Source organism: Prunus mume, linkage group LG1 (assembly GCF_029339155.1).
Source record: "Prunus mume cultivar Tortuosa linkage group LG1, ASM2933915v1, whole genome shotgun sequence".
NCBI lineage: Eukaryota > Viridiplantae > Streptophyta > Magnoliopsida > Rosales > Rosaceae > Prunus > Prunus mume.
The window spans coordinates 7,614,556-7,639,894 of record NC_142698.1 but is presented as its reverse complement, the minus strand read 5'-3'; the positions used below and the strand labels follow the sequence as shown (position 1 = coordinate 7,639,894).

The following is a 25,339-nucleotide window of genomic DNA, read 5'->3' as shown; positions in this document are numbered from 1 at the left end:
GTTCAAGAATCGTAATGAATAAATGACTCATTGTAAGGGAAATTTGATTTGAATTGTATTGAGTGAATTTAGCTTAATAAACCAGGGATTCAATTTTGAATTGTGTTTGGGGCTAATTTGGCTAAGAATAAACCAGGGATTCTGTTTGGATTTAAGATTTGGGTGGTTGCATCTAGATTGCTCTAGATTGCCTACGTACCCTTTTGAAGGGATCAAACCAACGTAGTTTGGAAATTCGAAAATTAATGGATAAGTGTGGTCCACTAATTTATAATTTGTGTCTTTAAGATAATTTGGAGATTTTAAGATTTTCATAATTAGATGACCCATGAGAAAAGTTGGAAATTAATGAGTAAGTGTGACCCACTAATTGAGAATTTGTGTCTTTGAGACAATTTGGAGATTTGGAGATTTTCATTGGTATGACCCATGAGAAAAGTTGGAAATTAATGGGTAAGTGTGGCCCCTAATTGAGAATTTGTGTTTGAGAGATTTGAATTTAATCTCATTGAAATTTGCATGGGTAGATGACCCATGGGAAAAAATTGGATGGTTTTGTACCATCTTTCTTATTGTCAATGTCCAAGAATGAGCAATTTGGATGAACCCACTAATTTTCTACAATTGACATTTGCATTTGGTATGACCCATGAGAAAAGTTGGAAATTAATGGGTAAGTGTGGCCCACTAATTGAGAATTTGTGTTTGAGAGATTTGAATTTAATCTCCTTGAAATTTGTATGGGTAGATGACCCATGGGAAAAAATTGGATGGTTTTGTACCATCTTTCTTATTGTCAATGTCCAAGAAAAATAATGAGCAATTTGGATGAACCCACTAATTTTCTACAATTGACATTTGCATTTGGGAAAGTGTTTGGGCGAATTTGGTTAAGATAAACCAGGGATTCAAATTTGGCTGCTGTTGCGTCTAGTGGGATGCTAGACTATCTACGTACCCTTGACTGAATCAAACCGACAAAGTTTCAATTATTTGGAAATTAATGGGTAAGTGTGGCCCACTAATTTAAAATTTCTGTTTGAGAGATTTGAATTTGATCTCATTGAAATTTCCATGGTCTGACCTATGAGAAAATTTGGAATGGTTTTGTACCATTTTTATTGTCAATGTCAAAGAAAATTAATGAGCTATTTTGATGAACCCACTAACTCAATTCGATCATTGACACTTGTACTCAAACATGGTTTTGAGGTTTTGGGATTAATGGGCTCTTGTGATGAACAAACCCGTTAAGCCATATTGATGCTCCCTTGGTATCTTTTGAGAATGAGCTTAATGCTCAGAGTATGACCCAACAGTGGAATTTGGAAGAGCAAGGCCGCATGAACTCCTTGTGGGTTTATGCCTCCTGCATACCCTTACTCGTATCTTGACTTGAGTGTGGAATTAGACTAGTGTTCTTTGAACCGCCTCACTTTGGATTGATATCGTTTTAGCCTTTAGACTGCACTTAAACACTTCATAATTTGATATTGGTGCTGACAGTAAGGTTTGAGAGGCTTGAGCTTGCTCTTTGGTTTTTATCGGGGCTTTGTTGTCGTGTTTTTTGAGAAAACTCTTGCTACTTCTATTCGTGGGAACATCGAGGCACATAGACAGGAATGCCATGAGCATTTTGTTGAGCCTCTTTGACCGCCAACTTATTTAGTTATCGTGAACCTTCGTTGACACGTTTCGATACTTTCCTCTTGGCAAGTAGTGTCTCATGGCTTACAATCTTTCTTCTTGGATCGCATATGATGACCTTCTAGCTGTCCATCCTTACTTTCTTTGACATACAATTAGTAACGTTGGAGTCAACAAGTCTTGGACTTCTTGTGCCTTGTCTTTAAAACTGGTGACGTTGCCTTTACCTCATCTCACTACTAAAAAAAAGGCAAAAGACGACGGGAATTCACCGTCGTGTATTCAGTTTTCAAATGGTTGTGAAATCGACCGACATCTTTTCCAAAATCAAACCACGACAATAAATCCCTGTCGTTGTTAAAACAAACAACATCATTAACAAATAACAATCGACATCTGTGTATTGAAAAATGAGCTAAAAAAACAGTCAATGATAAGAATAGACGATCAATTCTAACAAACAAACGTCGTTTAAAAGGAAACATATGACATATTTTAACATAACATGGCCACAAGAGATACATACAAAGACGAGAACTAAAACCCACAGCCGTTAAATACACCTTTCACAACACATACAGCTATGACGTCTTTAAATACATAATCGACGACGTTATTGATTCCTACTACGTCACCAGAGTTTCTACAACTGTCGTGAAATAAATTTTCCACTTCGATTTTTCCATTAATGACGACGTGGAAATAGATGTTAGGGTCATTACTTACGACGCATATATTTCTACAGACGACATTGTACTCAATAAACAACGTCGGGTCCAAATAAATGAGAGCCATATTACATAATTTATACTTCATCTTTTAAAATATAATCGTCATCTAATGCATCTGAAACAGCAACGTTTCTCAGTCGATCGCCGTGTAAAACTATTTTTATGACATGATCTGAAAATAAACGACGTGGAAAATATGTTGGGGTCATTACTTACGACACATTCATTTATACAGAGGACGTTGTCATCAATATACAACGTCGTTATCATGTAAAAGATAGCCGTGTTTCAAAATTTATACGTCATCATTACTAAAATTACGGTCGTCTAATATATATGAGATGACGTAGTTTATCCTATATTCACCGTGTAAAGTCATTTTAACGACATGATCATAAGAAAAGAGACGCGGATACATTCATATAACGTTGTTTTTGTAAAGGAACGACATCCAAATATATCTTAACGTCGACAAATTTACCAATGAATTTCAAATACTGTCGTGAATTAATCCTTTTCCACTTCGTTTATGAAAGAACATGGGATGTGGTAAAATTAAGACGATGATTTTTGATTTGATACGGACGAGTTCATAATCTAAGACGTCGTCTTTTGTAACGTTCAAGTTAGATATCTTGTCTTTTAGACGTCGGTATTATGAGATTGGAGTCATGTTATTTGGAATTACATGGCGGCTTTTTATGCTTCTCCGACGTGATATCCTTAATAACTGTTTTACAATAGCGTCGTGGTTCTTCATTGTTACGTTGCTTTAAGACGTCGGTAAATATATTGCGGTCGTTGAATGCTCCAAAACGTCGTTTTTTATGACAATTTTATTAAAACAGACGTATGTTTTTCACATTTTTATCAAGACCGTCGTGTTTGTAATCTTGTACCAGTATTTTTTGTACTGATTGTTTTGTGGCCAAAACCTGAATAATGAAAGTGAAGAAATCACATTACAATATATTACAAAATTAATGTCATACACTGTCGTTTAGGGCATAAGTAATTTCATAAATTACATAAGCATCATTTAATCCATATATCTTCACACCCATCTCAAATATTTTGACTCCCAAACTCACCCACTGGTTCATCAAATGTGTCAACATTTGGCATCCCTCTAGTAAATGGCTCACACTCAATTCTCACATCACCTAAGACATCATCACCAATAACATCATTATATTCTCTATTAGACATTGATAACACTACCGACCAACCATGATGCATCGGGTCGTCAACAAAAAATACTTGTTTGACTTGAGAAGCCAAAACAAATTGGTCATTCCTATGTCTAATTTTACTCAAATCTACAAGGGTAAATCCAAGTTCATCGACTACAAGACCAGAAGTACTATCTATTTGTAAAGTTTTGGTAGTCAAGGTCCCAAATTTCTTGAATGACACCATAGAAACCCATATTTGAGAGAATTGGGTTTTTATCATTGGCACTAGCAACTTGCATGGTATGTGCAAGTAAATAAACTCCACTATTTTGAGTTGTCCGCACATCATCTTGTGCCTTGATGTTAAATTTAATACCTTTAATAAGATAGCTCCTATATGATGGCACTGCCGTGTTTGGACCAGCTGCTAGCCACCTTAAATTTTTTGATACGCCATGATTGTCTTCCTCATTAAGTTCACTTTGAACCTGCAAATTAATCATATCTTAATTAAATCTAACATAGAAAGAAGAAAATTAAAAGTCCAATATGTTATTCAATAACATATACCTTGAAGCGTAGCCATTGAATGAAAGTGCTATTGTGCTTATCTTGTAGCCACTTTGTTCTCTTTCTAAATTTTGGATAAGCGGTCTTGATGTGGATCATATGTTGCTTACATGACATGAAAAATTCAAGCATTACGGTTCCAAACATATAAGATAAACATAAGAAATAATTTAAAATGGAAACTTAAAGAATAAAACTCATACATACTCGATATAAGGTAGGACTTCCTCCGTATTCTCTAAGACATATAGATGTGCTTGGTTCAACAGGTCCCGATCAACTACGCTCACTGTGCAACCTGATAATGGCTTTGAAACTCCCATCTTTTGGCTTGAAGGCACTCCAACTGTACTAACATCAGATAAATGCTCGGTACAAAACTCTACAACTTCTTCAGCTATATACTGCTCAGCAATGCAACCTTCGGGACGAGTACAATTCTGAACATACCCCTTTAACACTTTCATATATATTTCAAACGGATACATCCATCTAAAATATACTGGCCCACATAGACGAACTTCTCTGACAGGGTGTACTACTAGATGAGCCGTGATATCAAAGAATGAAGGGGGAAAGTACTTCTCAAGCAAACACAAAGTAACTACTACATCTTCTTCCAACTTATCTAGCTTGGAAACATTAACCGTCTTTGCACATATAGCATTGAAGAAGAAGCACAAACGAGTTATTGCATACCTTGCAGGCTTCTCCAAAACAGAACGAATTGCCACATGGAGCAATTGTTGCACTAAGGTATGACAATCATGTGATTTAAGGCCAAAAAGTCTTGAATCTTGTAAAGATACAAGATTTTTTATATTTGAAGAATAACCTTCAGGGACCTTCATACCATATAAAGAATTGCAAACCTCGTTCTTCTCTGCTCTTGACAAATTCCAAGGCCTGAGAGGCAAACGAGTACGTATTTCTCCATACTCGGGTTGCAAATCAGTTTTGACCCCATGTTCAATAAATCTAATCGAGCAGCAATTCCATCTTTTTTTTTCCAGGGATCTCCAGCAATGTACCAATGATACTATCGCAAACATTCTTCTCAATGTACATAACATCTAGGACATGCCTCACAGGAAGGTATTTCCAATACTCGAGATAAAAGAATATTGATTTCTTCTTCCAACAAACTATGTCACCATCTTCAACCATATGCAACACTTCTTCTCCAGTTAATGACTTGGGAGGCGTTCCATATTCAGATTTCCCATTAAAAGCTGCACGTTGCCTCCTATATGGATGATTGATTGGTAACCATTTTCTATGCCCAATGTAACAAATTTTGTGGCAATTTTTCAACCTGTGACTAGGTGTATCATCGCCGCATACTGGACAAGCTTTATATCCTTTAACAACACAACAAGATAAGTTTCCATAGGCGGGAAAATCATTAATTGTCCATATTAATGCAGCTCTGAGTGTAAAACATTCTCCATTATGTGCATCATACACTCCTCTAATCCCATCCCACAAAGATTTTAAATCATCAATCAAAGGCTCCAAGTAAACGTCTATATCATTTTCGGGTTGTTTAGGACCGGAAATCAATAAGGTCAACATCATGAACTTTCGTTTCATGCACAGCCATGGAGGGAGATTATATGTAACTAAGATAACTGACCAGCAACTATATCTGCTACTTAGAAAACTGTAGGGATTGAATTCATCAGATGAAAGAGCTAATCTCAAGTTTCTCGGCTCATTACCAAACTCGGGCCATTTATCATCAAGAAGTTTCCAAGACGAGAAATCCGCCGGATGAGACATCGGACCGTCAATTGATATTCTAACGGCATGCCAAGTCAAACTCTTATCTGTCTCATCTGATTAAAACATCATTTTAAACTTGGAATTGGAGGAAAATACCACACCACCTTCGCTGCCTCGCCTTCTTTTAAGATTGAATCTTTGTCTTCCTTCCACCATGAGATATCACAAGTAGGACAATTAGTTGAATCTTCATACTCCTTCCTATACAAGATGCAATCATTAGGGCATGCGTGAATTTTCTCATAATTCAGCCCTAATGCACACAAAGTCTTTTTTGCCTCATACATAGAGGCCGGTATTGTATTTCCTTATGTAAGCAAATCGCCTTGAAGTATCAATAATTCTGTAAAACAAACATCACTCATCCCATGTTTTACCTTCAAATTATACAACTTCACTAATGCCGATAACTTCATGTACTTTCTACAACCAAGGTACAATGGTTGATCTCCATCCCCAATCACATTGGCAAACTCATAAGGATCGGATCCAAAATCACCAAAATCATTATCATCCATCTCTATTTCTTCAGACACAAAACTGTACCTACTATGGTAATCATCTTCTTCAACATTTCTATTAGCATGGGTTCTCCGTGAAATGTCTAATTCTTATAGCTTTGGTCAACTTCATTAAAGTATAAGTGATCCCTTATAATTCCAACCCCAAACAATTTCAAATTCACACATTTAACACATGGACAACGGATATGTGTTGTAGTTAGAAGATTTTCTATAGAAAAGTTCAAAAATGATTCCACCCCTAACTCATTTGCCTTCGATCTTTTATCCGAGTGCATCCATGACTTATCCATCTCCGACACTATACCATATTATCTATAATAAAGTGAAAAGAAAAGCAATGACCATCACGATAGCAGATTATATAAAGTTTTAATAGCAAGTAATATATTATATAGACGACAGTTTTTAAACAAAAACAGACGTATTGGACATATAAAGAAGACGGGTTTTCAACAAACGTTGTCTAATTCTAACTACGACGTTAGTTAAAGAAAACCGTCGTGTATAATAATACAGACGATGGTTTATTAAAAAACCGTCGTCGTATGCCTAAAAAAGCGTCGAGATCCTAGTTTATTTTCAAGAACCCAAAACCCTATTAAGAACACAACATATACATTAATTTTTATGTTGGGTATTAAGAACACGTATACTAAGCGTGAAACCAACATATACTAAGCATGAAAACAATAAATCCATTTCCGATTCAACATAACAGAGAGTGATTAAAAGATCCGACAACATTAAATCCATTCCCGATTGATCATGAAAACATTAAACAGAAAATCCATGAACCCATACCTTTGACAACATTATTAAAAGCTCGCGAAACATATATCTAAAACCCTTTAATAAAACAACTGAATATCATTCAATGAATTTACGAAGGGAAGATAAGGTTTTGTACTTACAGGTAGGTAGAGCTCACAAATTATGGCCTACTTGGATTCGACGGAGCCTAGAGAGCCCAACTTTGAATTAGAGTTGAAGTGAGAGAGCGAAATGTTAAAGGGATTTAGAGAGAAATATGAAAATTTTAGGGTTACAAGTATAAGACTTAGAGCGAAATCTGAACATTTTAGGTCGTCGAGAAATTTTTTAGAAAGCGCGCTCTTTAAAAGATCGACCGAAAAAAAAAACAACCGTCGTTAAAATTTCACATTCAACATGACGCTTATTACATTAAAGATGTCGTGATAAAACTATGTACGACGCAAAAATAAAAAAACCGTCGTCACAACTAAAAACAAAATATGACGCTTATTACACGAAATGCGTCGTGGTAACTCCTTACAATGCGAAAAAAAAAAGACATATAAGAAACTAATTAAAAAAGTGGGTTTTGGTTTTGCTGGGATTCGAACTCGTGCGCGATGGGTGATTTATTTTAAATTTATTTTGAATTTTTTGAATTAAAAATAATAAAATATTCTTATAAACAACAACAAACCACGTCAGTGTTAAGAAATTAAAAACGTTGCAAATCCTAATAAGCGACTTACTTTTAAAAAGTACGTCATTTAAAAGCGAAACCATGGCGACGTTTCACAAAAACCAACGTAACATCATTATTCCACGACTCAGATACTGAACATAACGCCGTTTTTTTCAAACCAACCACGTCGTATGTTGAACTAATATCGTCGTTTGAATAACCTTTTACATTCTTGTAAATCGATGACGTTGTTATTCGTGTACAACATCATTTTAAAGGAACGCTGGTTTAGAAAGCGCACTTCGTAAATCATCGACTGAAAACATAAACACTGTTGTTAAAAAATAATACCCTAAACCCTAAACCCTAAACCATAAATTATATATTTTTTTAAAAATAATTTTTTCAGGGTTTAAGGTTTTACGGCCTAATATATAACAACCATAAACCCTAAACCCCAAAAATTATCCTTTAACCATAAACATTAATATATAACAACCCTAAACCCTAAACCCTAAACCATAAACCATCAAACTATAAGTGATGTTATGACTCATCAAAATAATTTTTTTTTGGGTGGTCATTTTAAATTTGTATTACTCAAACTGCATTTTTTTAAGCTTTAGAGGGAAGAACATATATCAATGACTTCATAGGAGTTGACGTTGCATTTTTTTGATCTATTTTAAATTTATTATGAATATTTTGAATTAAATAGAATAAAATATTCTTACAAACACGAACAAACCACGTCGGCGTTAAGAAAGTAACAACGTTGTAAATTTAATAAACGACTTACTTTTAAAAAGGACGTCGTTTAAAAGCGAAACCATGACGAAAGTTTTACTCAAACGACGTCGTACAAACGGTATATCACGACTTAAACTAAAAAGGTGTCGCCGTGTAATTTAATTACCACATCATCTCTGTCGTCTAAATATCCTTTTACGTCGGATTTGTTTCAAACGATGACGTTGTTATTTTTTACAACGTCTGTTGTAATAAATGGAATATGCATTAAACGTCACCTATACTTCCTTTAGACGTCATCTGTAATGTACTCCTCTCGTTTTATTTTTTTACAAACTTTTGTACTCCATAAGACGACGATTTTTGACATAATTATGTCGTTGGAACGTTATTACATATCGGTTATGCAATTTCTTTTTTTAAAATTACGAAAACCTCAACAAACTTTCTGGGAAAAAAAGGATGTATATCACAGACAAAATTTGTACAAAAACTTGTCTAATTCTAACAAAATTTGTACAAAAACTTCACTAATTCTAACAAAATGTGTACATTATATAAAAATGTCAAGTTTTCTAAAAATCCTCTACTCCATATGAAGGCAAACAAACTCTGCCCATTCTTTCCTGACTTCATCAATGGCTGCTTAGGGGTATGGCGCTTGATCTTTTCTCTTCGCAAACTGCAATCCATAAACAATGATTATTAAGCTTTATAAATAAACAAAAATTCAATCACAGACGACTCTATTTTTCATAACCGACGTAGTATATCGATGCAACGACGGTAATTTTAAAGGACTGTCGTTGATAATACAAAAAACCACATAAAATAAATCTCAAACTCCAGGGAAGTGTCCATGATGATGTCTCTCATGAAGCGCATGACATAATAGCCGCATTCTACACTGCTTGGTTGCTTTGGTGTGCCTGGTAGAGTTTTCCATATGGTTGCTTTAAGGCCTTGTTTGCCTATGTGTGAATTATACATTTTGATAGCATTGTTCAATATGTTTTTGGCCTCCTCATCAACCACTCGATTTTCGGGCAGAGGATCCAGAAAATAGACAGTTTCCTTCTTTGCTCTCACAATGAACAAGACCCAATGACGGTTGCACAAAATTAATATAAAGGTTAAACAGTTTTATACGCGGTGCATCACACAAACAAAATCTTGTTAAGGAGACTAATCCTGGATTGTAAGGCATCATGAAAATTTGTTCACCATCTGTCTTTTGAAGTCGATTGGCTACCAAACGTGATCTCTCAGTTAATGACCCAGCGTTGACACTAACTTGAGCGGGTCGATAAAGCCAACCATGTTCAACATATTTGCAGCTTTCAAATTATCAAATAGGCACCTAAATATATATATATATATATATATATGAAATGATCACATGACTCTTTTTTTTCAACAGAAAGGAGAGTGTGAAATAAATATTTGATAAGGACAAACCTCATATATACTGCAACCACAGTAGCCCCAATTTCTTCCATGCCTGCAAACTGTGTAATATCTTCATGCAAGATGAAGGTATTACGATCTTCACCAAACAACTCCTTCTCAATTGTAAAGGTCATAATCTTCTCTTGAGGCTTTAGTGTCGTTTCCACATAACGACAAAGGGATTGTAAAGAAGATGGCACCTCCAGCTTTGAATAATCAACTACTTCAATATTCTGTTTAAAGAAATAAAGCAAAATAAAATGACATCGTAATTCAATAAACACGACGGTTTAAAGAAAACAACGTCGTCTAATAAATAATTTAAACGACGGTAACAAAACACTGTCGTGGTGAATAATTTATTACGTCATAGAAAACAAATTCCAATGTCTAATTAAAATGCAAAATTCATAAATAATGAATTTACCACAATTTCCTTTTTTCCACCACTGGATTTCTGTTTTAATAAATAAAGAGAGATATATAAGAAAGCTTGTACAACAATTTAAATATTCAATTAAAAACAAAACTGCTGTGGAAATTTAAAACAAACGACGGTTTAAAGAAAATATCGACGTCTGAAATTTGAAAAACAAATAAAAAAGGCAAAGTTATGAGAATTTACCTTTTCATCTTGCTTTTCATCTTTCTTTTCTTCATCTTACTTTTCTAAATCCCTAGATTTTTGTTTTAAGAAAGAACGAAATATATATATGTATATATATATAAGACAAATTGTACAAAAAGTAAAAAAATTAAATTAAAACGTCGTGGTAAGGCATAACATAAGGCGGTATGTAAGAATTACGGACGTCTTAAAATCATTAAACGATGGTAAATAATAAACGTCATGGGATTTATCTATTACGTCGGTAAGGACTAAAACCGTCGTCTAAATCACCATAAAAGTTTTCAAAAATAACGACGTCTATTGGCGTGTAAAACAAGTAAACTAAATACGACGTGGTATTTAAACCAAAACGACGGTTTATTAATAAAATCGTCGTGGTATGTATTTCACACGACTGTTTTATTAAAAATAACGACGTCTAATAACTTTTTTAAAAAACAGAGAATTCAAAGTTCAGAGATGTTACCATTTCATCCTGCTTTTCCCCATTCTTGGCAGTATCATCCTCTAAATGTAAGGATCTCCTATCAAAAGCTCCAGAGCAACTTTCTTTGTCAGACATTGGATTTTTGGGACTTTGCCCTTGACCTTGGTTTTGACAGGGGCTAGTTTTCGGTTTAAGCATGCTTGGATCAAAATTGGGGATGAGTTGGGAAAGCTGACTCAGAATATTTTCCCTCTCAACCTCTACCAATTGCTTGGTTCTAGCCTCCATCTTTAAAGTCTCTTCTTGAAGGACAAGTCTTACACTTTCCTTTAATTGATCGGCAAACTTTACCCTCTGTTGTCTAGGTAAATTGAAGTATTGCCTAGGAAAAATCTCAGCACCTACCCCTCTAACTCTCCCTGGATGATCGGGACCCAAAGCCATTGTCAACACATCATTACTGCTAGATACAGTAAGACTACCTTCAGAGACTTGTTTTTGCAATTCATCCTAAAACAAAGATATATAAAAAAGTCAGCACAAGAAAACACACGACGGTTATTTATTAAAAAAGTGATGTATTATATAATTTCACACGACGCAATAACATAGCAATCGACGTCACATAAATTTATCACAACGGTACTTAACTAATGACGGTTTAAATAAACCACCGACGTCTTATTTCAGATTCAGACCTGTAATGACGTTTTTTAAAAAATTTCGACGTACTAATATTATTCACACGATGCAAAAATATATTAGAAGACGTAATAAGAATTATCACGGCAATACACAGTTTAATAAAAATTATCTGCCACCTTTGGATCCGGGATGTTACCATGTTTGTCTTGTCTAGCTTTCTTCCATAAGGTAGATCAATCAATTTCTACCCCGAGCATGGTTTCCTCCAATTGATCCTCCAAACTAGCATATCCTTTTCGAGACAATCGATGATTGTACTCAAGTTTCTCCCTCCTCTGTGATTGTTCAAAATACATAGACACAAATTGTTCAGATAACCTTGAAGCTACAAAGGCATCCCATTCTGCTTTCTCTATGAATTTATATAGTTTAGGGGGTTGGCTTAATTTCTCCTTCTCCTTGATGAATGGAAGGATATAATGCCTCGTTAGTGTAGACTTGAAATCTTTCCATTTATTGGCAGCAGAAGATAACACCAGTTTCTTGCCCCCCTGACCTACCACAAAAGCCATGTCAATGGCTTCCCAAATCTGCTCTTTTATATCATTAGGGATTTTAGCCCATTTCTTGTGCACAAGTGGGACTCTGGAGCGTGCCAACACACCAATGTAGGACTGCATCTCAGTATGTGCAGGGCCACATGCTTTCCCCCTTTTATTGTATTTAACAACTGACATGATTTTCTGATATTTTCTCTTCACAACACGAGCTATTGTGCTTGTACCTCGACCTGACTTTGGCTCCTCAGAATATGTTGTCGTGCTGCCTGGTTCAGTCTCAGCAGATGAAACAAACTTCATCTTCTTCAAGGACTTGTCTTGAGGATTTACCAATCTAAGCTCCTTACCTCCATTTTTTTTCGAGCCAAAGTCCTTACTTTGGTCTTGAGAAACCATGGTTACAGACAAATCAAACCTGCAAGTGAAATTATTTCAGGAAAAAAATTAAGAAAACAAACGACGGTTATTTATAAACACGACGTATGATAACATTTCACACTACGCAATAACATAACATCAGATGTAATATATCTTTAAAACGATAGTACTTAAACAACGACGTGGTTAATACATTAAAACGACGTTAATATTAAACCACCGACGTCTTATAATATAATTACAAAAAATAGAGAAGTGATTCCAGATTCAGACATTCAGGTGAAAATGTTTTAGATTTTCATTTCAAACAACGACGTTTTTTACAAATTCTGGACATAGTACTTCTATTCACACGACGTAACAATATAACAGAAGACGTAATAAGACTTTATTATGACGATATTTATATTCCGTCGTGATATTGAAATTCAAACGACATTAATATTACTTTAACGTCGTGGTATGAAAATTCACGTGGTATGAAAATTCACACGACATGAATAATAAGATACCGTCGTCTATATAAGATGGAAAACAAAAATAGTGAAGTTGTTCGAAACCCTTCTTTCTTTGTCTTTGTATTTTATCAAATTAAGAAAAACAAAAACCTTGGTTCAGAGAAATCAAACTTTCAATGAATATATCTTAGACAATCAAATAAAAAAACTACGGTCGTTTTAAAAACAACTTAGAACAACTTTCAAACGACGCTAGGACGACTGACGAACCGTCGTGGTCTATAAATCTAACCACGTAAATAAGAAGCTACCGTCGTCTTATTTAGTTGAAGTAGAATAAACAGAGTTGTGTTCAAAGTTGGAAACTTTCCCTCTTTGTCTGTATATTTTATCAAACTTGGAAAAAAGGGAAAAAGATTTTCAAAACAAAAATCGTATGAGCATGCAAAACAACAACAAAAATAGTGAGAAATGTTTACCTTTTGCGTGCAATGAAAGCTTTCTCTCGAAGTTTCGTGTTTAAGTTCAGAGATGATGACGAAGACGAGAGGAAGACGATGAGATACACATGCTCTGAGAAGGAAAAAGAAGGAAAGTTTTCTCTCGGAGATTGAAATTTTTTCTCGGGTTTGGAAACAATGCAAGTGTAAGTCAGGTAGACGAAAAGTTGAATATATTCACAAACTGTTTCATAAAACGACGCGATTAATAGAAAGCGCCCTAGTATTATATATTAAACGTCGGTATATGTTTCCACCGCCCTAGTAAACTGTTTTAACGACCCTTAGTTTTCATAAAATGCCGTGTTTATATATAATTCCATGATGATATTTTCTTCAATGTCGGTTTTTTAATATAGTGCCGTGATAGATATTAAGAAAGATATTACCAAAATAAAAGAAAAATTAATTAATTTTAAAAAGCAATAAAAATAAGACATCGGTTTACAGAAAAGGCAGACGTATAAATAGAAAAACTGCGACGGTAATTTGAACTTAGGACGTGGTAAATAAATACGACAGTAGTATTGTAAGTACCGTCGTAGTACACTCCAAAATAATAAGTCGATAAATTAATCTCTCACGTCATGGTACATAGATTTAACACGTCGTGTTTTTGTAACATACCGACGTGGATTATGTTATAATATACGACGTGGATTCCATTAAAGAATAACCGACGTGGATGTTTACAATTAAACGGTGGTTTGTGTGTAAGGACCGCCATGGGTTTTAAAGATTTATTGTATAAATTTGACGCTTTCTTTTAGTTTCAGTTTTCATTTAGGGTTCCAAGTTCTTCTGGAGGCTCGTCTTCCTCTCTCATAGACACACATGCATCATCACTCTCTCTCACAAGACAATAATTTGGATGTTAATGATGTATGCGTTTTGGTGTATCTCAAAGACACATTGTCTTTCTCAAAGAGAAATGGAGCTTACTCTCCAACAAATCTATGTCCACAAGAAGAAGCTTGTCATCTAGCCTTCTCACTTCCTTGATCAAGCCTGATAGGAGACTTAGTGCTTCTGAATACTTCTTGCTTTCCATCAAAAGAGATACAAGCCTGGCCTTCACTCGCTGTCGAAGGAAAAGTTCGCTTCTCAGCATGGGTCCACTGCACCATTTCTTTGCAAAGGGAAATATGAAGATCAAATGTGCCTGGTACTTTAGCTACTGCATCAATAATACTCCATACAATTTTTGCAGTTTTCGCCTTGGGAATCAAGTTAAAGAAAGGCCTCAACTCGGTGAGAAGGTTACGAAGATCTTCTGCTCGATTTTCTTGTCTAAGAAGATCCGTCAAATTTGTGATAGCCTGTTCCTTTATCCGTAGAGCTTCAGAAGAAGGAGATGGGTTTTCAAGAATGCGATAAAGAATAGAAATGGCTTTAGATGGGGCTTTGGCCTCTAAAGCCTGAGCAATCGAATCAATAGTTGCTCGGAGATATGATGAAGACATTGTCAATGCTTTGAACCATCCAAGTCCTGCAGAAAGAGAACAGACCAAACTATTAAAATCAAATAATAAAATTGCCTCAGCATCTAAATACTAATATAAAAACAACGACGGTTTTTTGTTCTACCATCGTCTTTTTTGGTTCTACAAATGTCGTCGTAGTATATTAAAGTAAGATCGGTTAGGTTTATAATTACCGACGTCTTTCATTTCTACGTTAGTTACTTAATTGATTCTCTCGTTGGTTTTTTGCTCTGAGACTAAGACGATGCAATATATTTGTTTCGCGCCATGTTGTGTCTAATAAACCGCCCTAATATGTCTGTACTACATCGTGGAAATACCATAACCGATGTGGGAAGTATTTTATACATCTAAAGGGTTGGTACGGACCGATGTAGATTCTTTTTGTTAAACGTCGTTAAGTGTAATATAACCGACATGAATTAGATTTTTTAATTATAAATAGAGTTTTTTTTCATGAGTTCTTTCAGTTTTAGTTTTCAATTTGGGTTTCAACTTCTTCTTGCCCTTTTCTCTGTCTCACCTCTTAGGAGGCAATTGTTTGGATCTTGGTGTGTGTGTATGTTTGTGTATCTGATTCACAAACATACACACATCACCAACGTTTCAAAAAATTGTCTCTCTAAATGCAAATATGTGGCTGCCGTCGTGAAATTTTAGGAGGCAATTATTTGGATGTTGATGTGTGTGTGCATTTGTGTAGATACACAAATGCACACACATCATCAACTTCCAAAAAATTGTCTCTCTGATTGCAAATCTGAGGCTGCCGTCGTCAAATTTCAGAGGCCATTTTTTGGATGTTAATGTGTATGTGCGTTTGTGTATCTCAAAGACACAAATACACAAATACACATACATCAGTGTAGATACACAAACGCACACACACCATCAACTTCCAAAAAATTGTCTCTCTGATAGCAAATTTGAGGCTGCCGTCGTCAAATTTCAGAGGCAATTTTTTGGATGTTAATGTGTATGTGCGTTTGTGTATCTCAAAGACACAAATACACATACATCATTAACCTCTAAAATATTGTCTTTCTGTGGTTCGATTATGATGAGGAACAGAGTTCCATATGGTAAGATTTCGTAACCTTTGGGATCTTAGAAAAATCTGATTATGTCAGCGGTTTTCTATATAAACCATCGTGGTTATTTCAATTCTTGTCATTAAGTTGATCTACCGACGTAGGATAACAAAATCCAAGAAATAAATTGTTAAAAAAAATTCCTATTAAGACGACGGTTTAAATATAAGGTAAGCCATGTAAAGTGAATAAATACGACGATAATTTTAAGTTCATGACATATCTTTTGGGATCTTAGAAAAATATGATTCTGTCGGCGGTTTTCTATATAAACCGTCGTGGTTAGCTGGTCCACCGTCGTAGGATAAAAAAATATAATAAATAAATAGTAAAAAATAATATTATTAAGACGATGGTTTAGATATCAGGGTAGACATATAAAGTTCATAAATACGATGGTAAATTTTATAATACGTCGTTAAATGAAAAACCCCAACTTGGTGAGAGTTAAAAATACCGTCGTAGAACTATACAAGAAAGACGTCGATAAATTTATCTTTGTCGTCGTTGCACATTAATTTAATACAGTGGTATTTTGTATTATATCGACGTGGATTTATTTGTAATTATACGGCGCCTTTTTTGAAAACTTGGTCGTGCTAATTTCTAAGTAAAAACGGTGGCTTTTTTTTTACATCGTGTTTACTTTCTACGTCGGTCTATTCATACCTTCTGCCGTTCTTTGTTGGCTTAGATTTTACTTTGCGGAAATCCTTTTTCAATAAGACGTCGCTTTTTTAATTAGGTGTATCGTTTGTTATAAACAACCATTGGAATCTCCATTTTTCAGGTGTTTAAGTTGTTCTTACACGGCGGTTTTATAGAACCGTCGTCTTTTAAAAAACAATGACGGTTTTCCCTTAAACCGTCATTTTTTTCTGGTCGTCTTTGTCACTTTTTGTAGTAGTGTCTTTTATTTCGTGTGCAGCCAAATACTTTTTTTTTATTATTCTGTACAGAAAAATATGTTTTACAAGGAATGGAGCATCTCAAACCATCATGCTTTTGAGCATTTGTCGATGAACTGCTTTGCTCTACTTTGAAGCTTTCTCACATTATTTGGATTCTCTAAGAGGGACATGCACTTCTTTTGGTTTAGTTTGCATTGGTTTTGACTCAAACTTTGCATATTTAGATGGTTGTAGCTAACAGTTTTGGGCTTGTTAGCCTTTGTTAGATTTGCCAATTCTTCCTTACTTCTCCTTCTTTCTTGCATATGACTTGCTGGAGTGAAAATTTGACGAAACAAATCTTGCAGCAAACCATTTTCTTTGTTTGCTAAGTCAAACAAACAGACTTTCATAGCCAATAAATCATATGGCCTTCCTTTTGTTTTTAAATCTTATTGACTCTTCTCATTGTTGTTTGCATAAAGCAATTTTGAGAGTGTCATATTTGGGAATGGCGCAAAGGCACAACACCATAGAGCCCACGACCGCAACTTTTCTTCTACTTGCATTTTTTTGTTTACAGGCTTCCTTTTCCTTTTTTTGCTAGGATCGTCAAACAGTGGGTCGAACACCCCATCCATTTCTTGTGAGTTGAATAGCCAAAGACTTTCTTGTTGAGTCTTGAGTGAGCTTCATTCTCGTGGGTTAAATACCCAATATTTGATTTATGGGGTTTTCACCAAAATGGATTTGTTATCCAAGAAATTTGATTTGAGGGTTGCCACTCAACATGAATTTATCATCCAATAAATTTGATTCGAAGGATTGTCACCCCACATGGATTTATCATCCAATAAATTTGATTCAAGGGTTGCACAGCCATTATGGATTTTGTATCCAATATTTTTCAGGGTTCAAAACCCAAGCCTGATTGAGATTGAAACACCTAGACTTTATTTTTAGGGTGCAATACCCAAATTTGTTTTCAAGGTGCAAACCCATATTTGTTTTCAGGGTGCAAAACCCAAGCTTCGTTTCTGGGGTGCAAAACCCGATGCTTTGATTTCAGAGTTTAATACCTAATGATAGACTTTGCATCCAAAAAATTTCGGGTAACTCACCCATGAATTTTGCATCCAAATAATTTCGGGGTTTCTCACCCATGGATTTTACATCCAAATAATTTCTGGGTTTCTCACCCATATACTTGTGGCATGCTATGCCTAACATAGAAAAAATGAATTCATCATCCATAGAATTTGTTTTGCGGGTTTGATCCCATTTGATTGAAGGATGACGACCCATTTGATGGAGGCATGTGAGGATCAAGAGAATTGTTCAAAAAGCATGGAGGAAATATTTCTCAAAAGAGGACAGTAGATGGCTCATTGGTTGTCTTTGGTCTCTTCATTTTCGAATTGCACCTTTTTTTTTCCCTTCAGCCTCAAGCTGTTCTCTCTCTTCTCTGCCCTCATCTTTTTCCTTTGCAGCCTTTTTTTTTTTGTTTTTTTGGTGTGTGCAGCCTCATGGTTGCCTCTCCCTTGATCTCCCCCTCCTTTCTGTATTATGCAGCAACCTCCCCCTTCTAGCTAATCCCACCCAAATCCTTTTAGTTTGTCAATCTTAATTATCTAACATGTTGATAATCATTTTCCCTTACGTCACCAATACTATCTTCCAAGTTATATTAGTTGTATACCTTACCATCAACCCATTCCATTCCAAGTTATGGATTTACATAGCAAAGAACCCATTAAGATTTGTGGAGAACATTAAAGACTACACAAACCATAACCTAACCTCCCGAGTCGGCTATGTAATTTATGGTACTTGTTACAAGAAGCTATTTATTAGGCATCTCTTTCCGGTCTCAACCCAGTTCTTCCAATCATGCAATTAGTGGTCAATTAATTGAAAGCATTAAGAACGGTAACAAGCACTCAACATGTATAGATAAATAAAAATTAACAATATCAAAGAATTTGAGTATAGCCAGGCTACATCGTAGCCCTAGTAAAAGAAATTAGTTCATGAAAAACTTATTGAGAAATATGATGGTTGATGAAGACATGGAAGGCACTGAATTCCCCAAGTAGAACGCCAAGATTGTGAAAGCTCTCTTTGTATTCTCCTTTGAGTGTTTCGACTATGAGTATGAATGTGTGGAATTTGATGGTGGAGGGTTGAGGATCCTTTGATCAATGGCCGAAACTCCCTATTTATAATACTTCTAGAAATCCCACCTATCTAAGGTATAATTACAATTGTTATAAAAATAGGATTCCTTCTAGCATAGGGTCTTCTTTATTTCTCCTTGTTTAACTTGGTTAGACTTGAACCATCTTGAACTTGGAAATTTGACAACACTCCTTGCAACAAAAGGAATGATTTGGCTTCTTTTTAATTAATCTCCAATCTTCATCTTCTAGCCCATTTTTACCTCAATTTCTCATATTTCACAATTCCTTCACAAATCTCACAAAACCAATTACAACAACCAATTTAATCCAAGGAAATTAACAAATAAATAAGTAAAGGAGGCAATATATATATATATATATATATATACAATCCCCTTCTATTGGGGGATCCCCCAAATAATTTTATTTGAGAGACGCCCTTTAAGGTACCCTACAATTTTTTCCCCAATGATCCAAACCATCTATTTTTTAGGTCTTCATTCATAGATCATCCTTACAAAAAATTGGACAAATCGGAAACTGTTTCGACATCCAATTACGTATTATGAAATCAATGAACACGGTGATTCATGAAAGTACTAAAATTTCAATAACTCAAATGAGTGGTCAAATGATATCGAATTCAAGTAATTTTTTATAAAGATGATCTTTGACTGAGTATCTATAAAATAGACGGTTTAGATTAGTGAAATACAAACCGGAGTGGGGCCTACAAGGGGTGTCTCTCAATGGAAGCTCTTATCACTAGGGTAAAGTTTATTGACTTTTAAAGTTCGATAAATCACGTTTTTTCCTTCATCATGGTCACATACACAGTGTATTTTCATACCACTTTCATACCTACTGTTAGTCTTTCTGTTCACAAATTTGTTAATTGATGACGTGACAGTAGATAGGCCTCACAAATTATATAAAAATAATAAAATAAATTATGAAAAATTATAAATCTTTAAAAAATAAAATAAAAAATAAAAATTTGTAAATAAACCAAATCCTAGACATGTATTTATAAAAAAACTCAAGCACTATTTAAACATAGAAACACACACAAAATCAACCTCAAAGTCAACTTTTTGGGTGTGTTTATAAATGGGTTCTGAGTGTGTGTAATGATGGGTTTTGGGTGTGTTTATATGTTTAAATAGTGCTTGGGTTTTTTTATAATTTCAACCTCCATTTTGGGTGTTTTAGTGAAACTCCCAATAAAAAAACCATAAAACTCTCTCCATCCTTTTCTCCCTTACCTCCTCTCTTTCTTTTACTTACCCAACTATAAAATAAATAAATAAATTAATCAAACTTAGAAATCAAACCCATAGATCTTTTTAAAAAATAGTCTTTAAAAAAAAACCCATAATATAATTAATATGGAATCTGGAACTCTTCAAGACTACAATTCTTATGGAATATGTGTAGCTAGAGAAAAATAGGTAATTGCCGCCCCAAATTATATGTTTGTATCCCTGGAAGCTTATTAAAAATTTGTTGGTAACAGAGCCACTTCTCTTTCATGCTTGAAAAGGAGATGACAGCTAGAGCGTTCAACAGATTTTCTATTGCTCTACTGAGAATAGTCCTGCTTCAACGTATTCACACCGTAATTTATTGGCAATTGGACGCCAAGGGAAGCCGGCCTATTAACAATTTTGCTCTTCATGGGTGCCTGGCAATATACATTTGAATATTGAAATATAAACCGTTTAAGTCAACATATTAGTTGTAAAGGGTTTGTAGTTCAAGTGATTAAGCATGTGAAAAGAAAGAAACACCTTTACACCCACTAAAAAAAAAAATGGCAGCATTTACCATTTTGTCACCAATTTTGGTGACTGTTGTGGGGGTTACAAAATGTTTTAGTAATCCCCACAACAGTCACTAAAATTGGTGACAAAATGGTAACTGTTGCCACTTTTTTTTTGTAGTGACCTGAGGTTCTAGGTTCGATTCTTCTCTCTCTCAATACTGCTCATATAAAATTAAAACAAAAAAAAAAATCTACCGAAACATTAAACAAATACCTTTTGTTGATAATCTTATATACCACAACCACCACCACCACCACCACCACCATGTGATGATTGGACTTTCTTGTGGAACAGTTTTATGATTTTATGCCTAGAAAACAAAACTTCGCTGTTTTAATGGGCAGCTTATTATGAACAAAAAAGATTTGATATATCTGTGTTTTGGGTTGTGGTGGAATAGATAGAGACTTTCTGAGTACAGGACAGATAGAGAGGTCCATAATATGCATTGCATAAATTAAAATGGATTCCTAATTAATTAAAAATTGTTACCAAAAAACAAGGAATTATGTTAAATAATTACAACGAAATCTAATTCATTTTAGTTGTGGTCCATTGAATCCATTCCCGGCGGCTAAGAATATAGTAAAAAAGGAATTCAAATGTTGAACGGCTTATAATTAATAATACTTAATTAAAGTTGATCAATTTCTGTTTTCTGGCAGAAGATTTATTTCCGTACGAATATTCATGGCAAATTACTGTTTTTTAATTTATTTTTATAATCAAAAGACACTAAGAAAAATTAAATATTGAGAAATATGGTAGGCCGGCAGAAACAGTGCAACAATATCTGTACGAAAAATGAATCCTATAAAAAATTCAATGGCTAATTAATTTGAATATGAAGGGCGTTGTTAATGATGAGATTAATTTAGGTTTAATTGATCATATATTTTCTCTCCCCATTGGAAGTTTTATATTGCTTGCTTGGCAAGCAAACAAGAGAAGCAGAGAAAAGAAGGAGGAGTGGACACAGCTATAAACAATCAGAAGGATTGGACCAAAAGAAATAAAAAAAATTGTAACCGAACATCGATGGTCTTCGCCACTTGTTTTCAAATATAAATCTTTGGTAAATTTGGTTTTAGCGTTGTCTTGTATGTATGAAGCAATTAGTTCCCGTGGAAAATGTCAATTTTCTTCTAGAAAAAACACGTTTATTATTTTTATTCTAATTTTAATACATGATGAAGACTTTTAACCCAATACGACAACACAACTTGAACTTAATTAACTTGAAGTTAACAGTTCATTTTGGTGATTACTTGATACGATCAGCTCATGAATAACACAATCAACAATAGGGTTAAAGTTAATTAGTGTTCAACCAACTAAAGATGTACATTAGTCCCAAATGATACGACACAAACACAAACACGATAAGCATGCTCGATTCTGACCCCTTAATGTTAATCTGTACACTAATTAAGGCGACGGTCCATTGAATTGAATAATTTATGAGGACAGACAAACATATTATAAGCATTATCGATAGGATATGGTCAATTACTACAGCAAGCTACAATACGAGGAAACACCACACAAAGACAATGGCATAAACTTGCTGCCAACAAGGGAAAAAAAAAAAATCTAACCCCGTTTCGTGTCTACACTTAAAAATGTAGAGGAGGCAGCTATTGCACTATAAATATATTCCTACCTAAGCTGTCAACTCTTCATTAATTCACTCTCTCTCTCTCTCTCTCTCTCAAACAGAAACAGAAACATGGAAATGTCTTTGCCATTGCAAAGCATCAACCCTAAGGTAGCAACGATGGCTCCAATGCTGCAGAAAGCAAGTTCAAAACAAAGAGCTCGTAGTTTTACACTTCAAACCATTTCCTGCAGAGCTGATGGATTAGCAATGCACAAAAAGAAGCCCAACTTTTATGAGGTACTTTCTCTTGGTTCTGAGAACAACATAGGCTTGCATGACATAAAGAAAGCCTATAGAAGCATGGCTCGCAAATTCCACCCTGATGTTTGCCCTCCCTTAGCAAAAGAGGAGTCTACAAGAAAATTCATTGAGCTTCAAAAGGCTTATGAAACACTTTCTGACCCGATTTCACGTGAAATGTATGATTACCAGTTGGGTTTGGCTGGTTCATCAGTAGGGTTAGGCGTCGAGGGATTTTGTATGGAGGTAAAGGGATCCATGTTTCGAAGGGAGGTGTGGGAAGAACAACTTCGTGGATTGCATAAGAGGTCTCAAACCAGAAGGGAAAGGAAAAACTATCGGTCAATGTAGAATTTTGTTTTATATTATTTGTATGTAATTCTTTGAATCTTTTTATATTGTCTGTTTGTAATTATCTATGGACACTAGAGTTTTATCTATTCTTTTAATCTGAATAACACCATATGCACTAAAGTCTTTTGTCTCATTTTTTTTTTTTTCATTTATGAGAAAATAATTTAATTTCTGAAGAAATCAGTACATCATCCTTGGCCCAAATATATGCGAAAATACATGTAACCATCGACTGGGAATGACAAAAATTACACTGCTCGTTGACCGACATCAGGCATTCACATGAAAAACCGAACATTAATGCCAAAGTTGGTTCATTGATTTCGGAGGTCCTAGGTAAAAATAAAAATTAAGACCTTTTATGTTGAATATTTACCTTATTTTGAACACAAGTTAAAATAAAAAGTTTCAAGCGTAGATGTTTAGTTTGTTAATTTATGTAAAAGAGGCTCACTAGAAATATATGGAAAGTAAAGGAAAAAAGGGCAAAAATATTTTGGCATAAAGCCCAAAAAGCATAAGTTACATATGTAAAAGGCTGTTTTTGCTACATTGCTCTTATTTACCCTCAACGCCACCCCTTCTTTCTCTCTTCAGATCCACAAAACCAAGAAACTAAGAACACTCAAAGGCATTATCTGGACTTGAAAACATAAAAAAATTAATTTAGAAGAAATAAAATAATCAAAAGAGACGATGGGATGTGGAGGGCGAGCGGCTGCTTGGGGAGGGAGTCTCCCTTAATTTTTCCTTTTTATTCTTAATTTTAATTTTGATGTTCAACATTTTGAAATAAAAAATTATCGCTCTTTTAATAAGGGTGGGTTTGGTTTACTTACACAAACGGGCAACTGAACTAACGTTGGTCAGAATGCTACAAGCGAGACCTCCACCGACATTGATATCATCTGCTTGTTGACTATCGATTGAACCGACGGTTTTGGTCAACATGGTTTGACGAGGGCAAAACCCGAGAGACATAAGAAAAGAAGAGAGACAGAGACAGAGAGAGAACACAGAAATGAGAGATAAGGAAGAAGAGGCGGCTTAGGGGCTATAATAGTGTTAGGGTTTCTTAACAATTAAATATTTTTTAAAATTTTCTCTGAATGACACTCTTAAATCTATTAGCAACATGCAATTTCAACAATGAAGCATATTGGTGTAGTGGTGGTCAAGGGTTTAAAACCTCCTAACTCGAACTTCTAACATATTTAATCTATTATGTTATTGTCGGTTCAGTTCGGTCGAACTGACGATTTGAAAAAATCAAGCCGAGAGTCAAATCGTTCTTCATCGATTTGGTTTAGTTTGTCAACTGAAATTGAAAATGTGAGCAAAAACAATCAAGGTCTAAAATATCGAGAGTTTCGGAAATATCGGTGGTCCAAAAACACGGATATATCAATGGAAATATTGAGAAAATATGCATATCGATAAAAATTGAATAAAAATCACGGAAATTATGAGAAAAACTTGGAAATTTTTATTGAAACTTTAGAGGATGTTTACTTAGTCAATTGTCTATTATTTTATCACAAAAAATTGGAAGGAAATGCATGGCATGGTGGGTTTGAGTGATTTAAGTTGATTATGTAGCGACCTGACAAACACTGTTGACTTTAGAAAATATGTAGTAATTAATGAAAGAAAATTAAACACACCATAATTTTTTAGTTATAATAATGTACTTCAATATATTACACTTGATACATATGATAAAATATATGAGCTTAACCAAAAAAACAAAGATAAAATGTATGAGTAACTTAGTACCACATAGAAAGAATTCCTATTAAAATTCAAACTTAGTATCACATATAATGAACAATATTAAAACTCAAAGTGAATAATAATAAAACTCCATAATATATAATAACAACAAAATACTACTCCATTATAAAATAATAAATAACATTAAATATATGCTTAAATTTATTCTTAGAGAA

At 34.6% G+C, this 25,339-nt stretch overlaps 1 protein-coding gene and 1 pseudogene across 1 annotated transcript; one reads left to right on the top strand and one right to left on the bottom strand.

Annotated features, from left to right (window-relative positions):
• Nucleotides 1-14,566: 14,566 nt before the first annotated feature.
• On the bottom strand, nucleotides 14,567-15,128 carry LOC148920896 (26S proteasome non-ATPase regulatory subunit 11 homolog pseudogene; annotated as a pseudogene).
• A 7,712-nt stretch (nucleotides 15,129-22,840) lies between these two features.
• LOC103332528 (chaperone protein dnaJ 20, chloroplastic-like) lies at nucleotides 22,841-23,491 on the top strand. The gene has a single exon (XM_008235271.3). The coding sequence runs from the start codon at nucleotides 22,866-22,868 to the stop codon at nucleotides 23,385-23,387; it is 522 nt and encodes a 173-aa protein (XP_008233493.3). The 5' UTR covers nucleotides 22,841-22,865; the 3' UTR covers nucleotides 23,388-23,491.
• Nucleotides 23,492-25,339: the final 1,848 nt, after the last annotated feature.

Coding starts and splice junctions, on each gene's coding strand:
- LOC103332528 (XM_008235271.3), top strand. CDS start 22,866: ATGGAAATGTCTTTGCCATTGCAAAGCATCAACCCTAAGGTAGCAACG.